The sequence below is a fragment of the Buteo buteo genome, chromosome 3 (genome assembly GCF_964188355.1).
Source record: "Buteo buteo chromosome 3, bButBut1.hap1.1, whole genome shotgun sequence".
Lineage (NCBI taxonomy): Eukaryota > Metazoa > Chordata > Aves > Accipitriformes > Accipitridae > Buteo > Buteo buteo.
The window spans coordinates 76,876,192-76,884,556 of record NC_134173.1 but is presented as its reverse complement, the minus strand read 5'-3'; the positions used below and the strand labels follow the sequence as shown (position 1 = coordinate 76,884,556).

The window sequence follows — 8,365 nt, the reverse complement described above, 5'->3', positions numbered from 1 at the left end:
GTGGAGAGGACCTGGTGGAGATGAAGACTAGTCTTGTCACCTTGTTGGCTGCTGTCCTGTGTGTGGAGCAAGGTAAGCCTCTAATGCTGCTACTAGTTAAGGCTTATAGAGAAGACGGTGGAAACTTTTCACGTGGCAAAACTTTAGAGGGCTGTCACCAACTTAGCAGTATTCCATTGCTGCAACCATGCTGCCACCAACTTCCTTTTGCACCTTGATTAACAATTTGCTGCAGAAATAAGATCCTGATAAACTAATTCTTTCCAGTGGCGGTACTGAGTGATAGTGTTCTAATTGTATGGTGCTGGATGCCAGGTTATATCCATGCAGTGATCTATGGGATCGTCCCAAATGATGCAAGTTGGAAGTGCCAGAAAGCAGAACAAAACATTTTTTTTAATCCATATCGTTTTTTGAGTATTTTCCAGACTTTTCTGTACTACTGCCTCCTCCATTGTAGCGAGCCACGTGGTGTGCCATGTGTCTCGCTCCCTAGGAAATGCACCAGGGAGAATTATATAGATTAAATCAGAGGCAGAGGTAAAAGAGCTTTTCTGTGCATGTCATGTTAAAGGCAGCCTTATCCCAGAGGGAAGTCTGAGGTACGCTGAGTGCGTTTCCCTCTTCTGGGACAGATACACGTGTGTTGCTACATCGCTACTTGCACGTAGGAATAATGACCATATTGCCAATATTTCCCCCACGCCTGATGGTTTCCCAGAAACCATGATACATATCTAGCAGGAGTTGAGAAAGAAGTATCTAATTAATTCTTGCTTTTTGATGTATCAACCCCCTACTCCTAAATTTTTTTGGACAGACAGCTCTGCAGCATGCCTGGAAGATCAAAAGCTTCGGCTGGTTTTGGAATGGGAAAAGGAGTATTAAATTCTGCAAGAAGAAAGGATTTTGTGCCCATAATTCCTGAATGCAGTGACACAGTATGGACAGAGGAGAGTAATTATCAAAGGCAATATCCTCAGTGTTACCACGATGGAGTGGAAAGCTAATAGAGATCCAAGTCTCTGGTAGCACACATTCATGTGGGATACCTTATGTGTATAAGGTGGGATACCTTATAGCTATAGTAGGCTGACGACATTTTATATTGGCATTAGCTTCCAAATGGGCTTAGGGACAGTCCTTTATACAGCACCTTTCTGTAGCCAGTTCAAGATTGGAGAAAGCTAGTAATTCTAATATCAAGGCTTTCACATTCAAGAGTAAGATATAACAACTTTCTGGCCTAATACAGGGACAAAGGAAATCTTCAAGACAACTGTTATTTGATCCTTCTCATGTATCTGGGGTCCCATTACAGACCTTAATAAGCAACTTTTGATCAAAACTGTTGATCTCAAAGCCCACCAAAGAGGTTCTGTTGCCATTTGCTTCCATGAACTCACTGTTATATTATGTCCAGAAGAAATCTTAAAAGGTCAAATCTTAAAAGGTCAAATCCTTTGCCCTACTCTAATGCTGGACCAAACCAGGCAGATGTTTGTCTAATGTGTCCTTGAAAGTTTTCAACAAAGAAGATTCTAGAGCCTGGAATTGCTCAGACCCTCAACCCTTTAGAAAGTTAGTCTTAATATCGCTTAACATCTCTTTCTGTACAGTTTTCCTGTGTTTTCACCATAGGATGTGTAGAACAGTTTATTACTTTCTTCTTTGCAGCTTCTTTTTGCTTGCATGAAGGTTACTGTGTCTTTCCTCAGCATTTTCTTATTTTTATTAAACAAACTAAATGCTTCTAACCTTTTCTAAGTGGTCATATTTTCAAGATATCTGACCATTTCTCCTCTCTCTCCTCTGGTATCTCTCCAAATGCTTTGCATATTTTTTGAAGTGCCGCATACAGATTTGGTCATAGGTGTTCCAGCTGAGGCCTTGCCAGAGTGGAAAGGCCACTTTGCATATCTTGCACATGACATTCCCGCCTGTGTTCCCTTGGATGACGTTTGTTTTCATCACTGTAGTGTGACACTGTTGACTCCTGCTGTTTGCATTGCAGTCCTTAATTGTAACTCAACCAGTTGTTCCTCATCCTACATTTAAGTGGCTGATTTTTATCTTTGTGTAATATATTTCTCTTTATTGAACTGCATCCATTCTTTTTTCATTCTTTTATTATATCCATCTGTCAAAATCACTTAGAACTCTACTTACAGTATGTTTTCAGCTATTCTGTCCTTTGCATCATCTGAAAATGTGATGTGCATCCTCTATCCCATTCCTGAGCCCACAGCAGAGCTCTAGAGAACCAAAAGAGTTTCATTGCTCCAATTGGTTTGACCAATTACCATTGCGAACTACCCTGTAAGTGTGTTTTTGTGTTTGGCTTTACACCCATTCTGTTGCATTTTCACTAGCTTGTGTTTCCCGGGGTTGCTCATAACAATGTCATTCAAGATTGTGCCAAAAATTTTGGTAAAACCTTATTGCATCGCCTCTACCCTGTTCATGAAGATTCAACTTTTTTAGTAATGAACAAAGCAAAAAAGCTACACAGTGTTATAGCCCTCTCAGCGTCAACTGTGGATAACTTCTTCCTTCCCTTCCATCGGGAACTTCTCATTTAATGGTTTCTCTGACCTACACTGCCCTTCCACCTTCTTACTGCCAACTTCTTATCAGGCAAAACTGCACTCACAGGAACGTGTCCTCTAGTTGCTTTCTGCCCTTTCCATACTGACAGACTGTCCCCAGACTTACCAGGAACTTAGCAAGCATTCTGCACTGTGTTTGCTTCCCTTCCCCAAAATGTCTGTGTTTTTAAAGTAACTCATCCCCTCTCCTACACACAAAGCCATGTACTTTGCCCTGGGTGATTTTGCAAGCTCAGAACCCAACCACCACCATAAAACCTATAAACCAATTAATCTGCCTAGCTGGGGAGCGTTCTGCAGAACACTTTGGTGTGGTTTCTCATCCAGACTGGTTTTGCTCTTCTTCCTTTTTATCATTACTTTACAGAGGCTTTCCAGAGGTCTGTTCTACCACCTTCTGGATTTAAGGTCAAGTGTGTACATTCTTGACAGATACACCTCATCGCTGCCTGCCCTCCCTGCCAGTCACCTTCTCTATCTGTATTGCAGATGTATGAATTATCCTACCAAATTTGCACTTACTAGTTAAACCATACTTTTGGTTAAGACGTCCCATTTGTTCTCTATCTTACAGTAGTATGCAGAAGTCCGACAGAGCATCTGACTACTCTGGCCAGACTTCCTAGGACTGAGGTTAGGCCAGTTCAGTTAGTGACATTTGACCACAAGAAAGGGTATGTGACAGTAGTCTCCGAGCCAGATGAAAGAGAAATAGGACACTGGGCATTGTCCACCTCCTCAAAATGCTCCAGGCATCCTCAAGTTCTCCCTGGCAAGCCCTGCCTAGGCTGGCCCAGGAGAAGCGACTGAGCAGTAATTGGCAATTCACGTGGCAGAGCTCTCAGGACAGAGAAGCTATTGCTCAGCAATAATCTCCATCATAAAAGACCCCAAATCCTTGAATTCCACTCACATCTACTGCTGCCAGAGATTGCAAACAGATCAATAGCACTTCACAGTCTGAGACATATGAGACAGAGAGGGATTTAGCATTGCTGCCATGGGTCAAAGGATAAAGAAAGTCACTGGTCATTCGCACACAAGCATTCATCAGGGTATAACTAGCAAAATGGAGATATCTGGATTGTAGGTATTGTGGTTCCTAAATCATGTAATGTGCTTTTTCTTTTTTTTTTCTTCCCCCTAGCTTACCCATTTATCTGCTATGTGTGCCAAGAACAGGAGTCCAACAAGAACTGTTTGACCATTTCCATGTGTGCAAAGGAAGACAAATACTGCGTGACTGTCCGTAACAACGTTGGAACAAGTATGTTTCTGAACAACACCTTGTTTGTGCTATAGAAAAGCAGTCCCAGGAATGGGCTTTCATCCCAGTCACGGCCACATATGGAAACAATAGCCCCTGACCACTAACTGTTAGGAAACACCGACCTTGTTGCTTGCTATTGCAGTCACTGCAGTGTCGATACATACTTGATATTGTTGGGGAAATGCTGAAGACACATATAGCAGCACCAGAGAGTGAACTCAAGCCTGGGGCTGTGTGCACGGCTTCACAGTTAGCTCCTACCAGCTTTCTGCTGACCGCGCCAGCCAGCTCTTATTATGGCGATATTCACTCCCAGGGTTGTTTTCAAAAATGTTTCGGCAAAACTGCACCACAGCTGATTCTCTCTGCCATGCACAACCCTTCAGGTCTGTCCTTGGGGGTCGGCACCCTCAAACACCTCCATGTCCTCTCAGACCAAGTGTCAGATGATATAATACATTCCCCCTGGTTTTATGTTGTAGGAAACCTGTCCTGGTGGGCAGTGACCCAGCCTGAGCATCGCTTCAGGAAGCTTGAACTGAAAGCCACCCATACATCCCCATAATTCCAGTTTAGGGACAGATGAAACATGGAGCCCAGAGAAGACCAGCCTCATGTTGCAGCAGTGTGGACATGGCCAGACTGTTGCTAGTCCTGAGCAGAGGACATATTTGCCTTGGGGACTAGTGCCTGGCCTTTTCTTCACCAATGCAGATTTAGCCGTGGAAACATTTTAACAATGATTCTTACATTCTACTCTTTTTTTTTTTTTCCTCCTTCTGCCTTAGAGCCCAACAAGCCTAAATATGTCATCTCTAAGATGTGTTCTCCAACGTGTCCAGCAACAAGTCAGCAACAAAACCAAACCTATCAGACGGTTTCTTGCTGTGAGAAACCATTATGCAATGTGAATGGAGTCAGCAGCAAGGAAAGCAGCTATGGAGCGATGTCCCTGGGTGTCCTAGCCAGTATCACTTACATCTTTGCATGTGGACTGTGATGGGTTAGGAAAAGCTCCCCGTGATGGCATTGTTGGCCGAAATAAAATTGTGTTGCTCTGGGATAATTACTGCTCTCAAAGAGTCATGCTTTGCAGCTGAGCTTCCCCTGGGATTTTCAAGAGAGTCTAATTAGGTGGTGAACTACCATTGATTTGCTAAGCCTACTTGAATCCTAAGCGTCCCCAGCCATTCAAGTCACCTAAGAAAACACATAAAAGGCAGCCCTTTTGACATGTTCAGGCTTCAAATTGTTACAGCTCTGAAGAGATCCTTGAAGACATATTTTTGTCTCTTTGAGTTTCAAAGCGCTGTGAGGAATAACAACCCACCCTGCCTGAAACACAGGTAATAGCTCAATAGTTATGTCAGCACAGAGGGGATGTTCAGTATCTTCTGTTCACACCAAGTTGGTTATCACACATCAGTCAAGCAGTTCATAAACAAGTAAGGAGAGGTAAAGCTTCTTTCTGGCAGGATTTTGGACATTCCTCCAGCCTCAGTGGGGAATAATTTCTGGCTCCTCTGGCTCTTTGCTCTCGTAGGGTTATCACATTTTGAAACGAGCATCCTTTATCCCCCAGCTCTGATGTGTTGGCTGAGCTTGGGGAAAAGGCAGAGAGGAGCAAACGTGGCTGAGAGAGGACAAGCAGCAGCAGGGCACCAGCGGGGAGATGGGAGGGAGAAGGGAAGGGGGGGCCAGCATGGTAAGAACTGTGCTAGGAATTGCCTGCACACTGCCTCCTCATGGACCTGGTCCAGCTGGAAAAGATGATGTCCCCATATCTATTTCCCTCTTTTTTTCTGCAGGGCCAAACCAACCTGACAGCTGTTGCCAACCCCAGTCATTTAGAGATTGTGAGATGTTTTCTACAAAACCATGTTCCTGGCCTAGAAACGATTGATTGTGCTGTGCTTTGTTTAGTTTTGCACTCCAGGATCTCTGCTCCCTCCTCTCCCTCCAAGAGCTGCAGCTGAGGGGAGACAGAAAAGCTTTGTAGGAGCCCTGGGGGTGTCTACAGAGCAGAAGAAGGGCAGGCAGCCAGAGGCTAACACAAACAGCCCAGAGCTTCTTGGTCATACCCCTGCTGCAAGCTCACTTTTCTGGAAAACAAAAAAAAAAAACAAAAAGGAAGAGTTGGCAGCATCACTAGCTCAGCTGTGTTCTGGGGAAAACTAGAGATCATCCAAACAATTCAAGGGTGGTTTTCTTTTTTGGACGACATGTTGTATTTAATGGCTAAATGAGATCTTTGGTTTGTCTGAAGCATTGCCTTTGAAATCTGCTGTGCTTTTGTTGCACATGTGGAAGGATGCGCATTTTTGAGATGTTTCACACTGCCTGGATTACAAAGCAACCGATTTCTCAAGAGGACGATCAGCCAAAGATGCCCCATCAATTTCATGTTTTGTACTGTGAACTCTGAAGCCCGGTGCCTGGTTTTAAACATTTTGATTAATGGACAGGAGGGAAACAAAGCAAATGAAGGAGGTGACACCACAGTGCTGGGCAGGGACAAGACGCTGATGCCCATTGATCTGAGCATACTGGTGAGCCGTGCCTGGGGATGACAGATATCAAGAAGGCCAAATGTGAACTTGCCAGCAGAACATGCTATTAATTTTCTCTCACCAAAGGCAACCACAAAAGGGAAGGAAAGCTATGATGGAGAAGAGGAAGGGAAAGACTTTTTAAAGCAAAAGGAAGGAAGAGATGTCCAGCTGCTAAGTGCACAGGCTGGCAGCACTGGTAGGGGCTGTGGTGGCCGTGCTGCATCCCGATTCCATGACCACACGCTCCACAAATACCCCACACAGACAGAAGACACTTCTTCCTCCCAATACATCGAGTGCTTTCAAAAAACTCCAGGAAAAGTTGGGCGCCGGGCCAAAGCCATTACTGTCTTTACCGCCAGGCAAGTTGGCACAGGAAAGGGGAAGCAGAAGGAGCAATTTATATCTCAACCAGTTTCACTGGACGTGAGAAGGCAAAGACCTGGTGGGTGAGACCAGCTGGCGGGGAGGAAACGAGTCAAGGGTTGAGACAAGTCCACTGAGGCTGGTGGCATGTGGCGGACCAGGATGGGCAGAGTGAAGGATGGAGAGCAAACCTCATCCAGATCGTTTTTTAGAGCCGTAGAGTGGGACTTGCTGCAGGGTCTGGAGGGAGAGATGGTCTGCTCAGAGCCCAGCTGAGCCCAGCAATCACTGCTGAGGACTCCCTTTTGTGGCCTTCCACTTCTGCACTGGGTTCCCTGGTGATCGGACACTCTTTAAAAAAGCTGCTTGGTTCTGCTTATGGGGACTTTCTCCTGCTGGCAGAATTCTGTATGTGCCCCCTTGAAGGCCTTTATTGCCTTCCTAGCTCTTCCTCTTCTCTTCACCGTGCCAGTTTAAGTGCTGCCTGCTGATAGCACTCAAATGGATGTTGCCTCCAACAAGATAAAATGGACAGAGGGCTTCCTAGGTCACCTTGTCTACAAATTTAGAGGAACCCCTTCTTTTCTTGAAATTTCTGGATGCCAGAGCACCTGACCATACCAGGATTACGCTGATTGATCCCTTGCAGGTGAAGTGCCTTAAGGTTTTCACTGTGTTTAAATGGATTTACTGGTTACGTTGCCAGTCATACCAGCACCCACCTGGTTCCTGGACTGAAAGCCCACAGTCATGAATGAGGAGCTGAAGGTCTCTGCAAAGTGAGTATGGGGGTAGGATTTATGAATGGACTTTGTCAGAGCTGATGCTGTGAGTGGGAAATGACTGAAACTCTTTCAAATAAACAAGGAAGAGAGACACTTAAAAGCTGTCCTTCTTGGTTGGGGGTGAGAAATGGGGTACATGTTGGTCTGGCTAAACACGATCACAGCTCCCTTTCCACACTGGTACCTGCCTTTCCTGGGCTGGAGGAAGGTGCAGGTAGAAGATCGGGGCTCCTGTGGCCCAGGAGTTTAGGCACAGACAGCCTAGTCTCCTCTTTCTCCATGGGAAGAATCAGTCACATTTGCCTTTTCAAATATGTGTGGTTAGTTGGTGGTGCTCTCCAGGCTTAGCTGTGCTTGCTGGGAGAAGACATCCAGGTGATGCTTGGAGGTGCCTCTTCAGTGTAGAATTTGTTTCGCAATCTCACAACAACTTTGAGTTGCACACCCAGAGCCAGGAGATGTGTTTTTACTTCCAGCCTGCAGTACATGTAGAGTAAAAGGGAAGACAGGTGTGGAGACAATAACCACATCTAACACGAGAGTAACAGAGACATATTGCTGCCACAGATGTTTGTGAGATTAACATGGATTAGCCAAATAACACATCAAAAGCAAGAATATTAAAACGAAGCAGGGCACAGGTCTAAGCAAATAAAAGGTGGTGGTTTCAATATGAATATGCATATCAGTGAGGGACATCAGCCAAACTAAGTGGTGTTCAGGCACAGAGGTACTGGGAAAAGAAATCTCTGACATCCATCACAGCTACCAAACCCAGCCTGT

The 8,365-nt window shown here is 45.0% G+C and overlaps 1 protein-coding gene across 2 annotated transcripts; it reads left to right on the top strand.

Moving 5' to 3' along the window:
- On the top strand, positions 1–5,769 carry LOC142029555 (lymphocyte antigen 6E-like). Of its 2 annotated transcripts, XR_012649957.1 has the most exons (4): positions 1–72; positions 3,757–3,876; positions 4,668–5,225; positions 5,688–5,769. XR_012649957.1 is itself a non-coding variant. In XM_075024412.1 (3 exons), exons 1-3 carry the CDS (start codon positions 21–23, stop codon positions 4,877–4,879), a joined length of 384 nt encoding a protein of 127 aa, XP_074880513.1. In that variant the 5' UTR covers positions 1–20; the 3' UTR covers positions 4,880–5,712. The 2 variants fall into 2 exon arrangements, 1 of the variants encoding a protein (XP_074880513.1); XM_075024412.1 differs by having other exon boundaries at positions 4,668–5,712.
- The last annotated feature ends 2,596 nt before the right edge of the window (positions 5,770–8,365 follow it).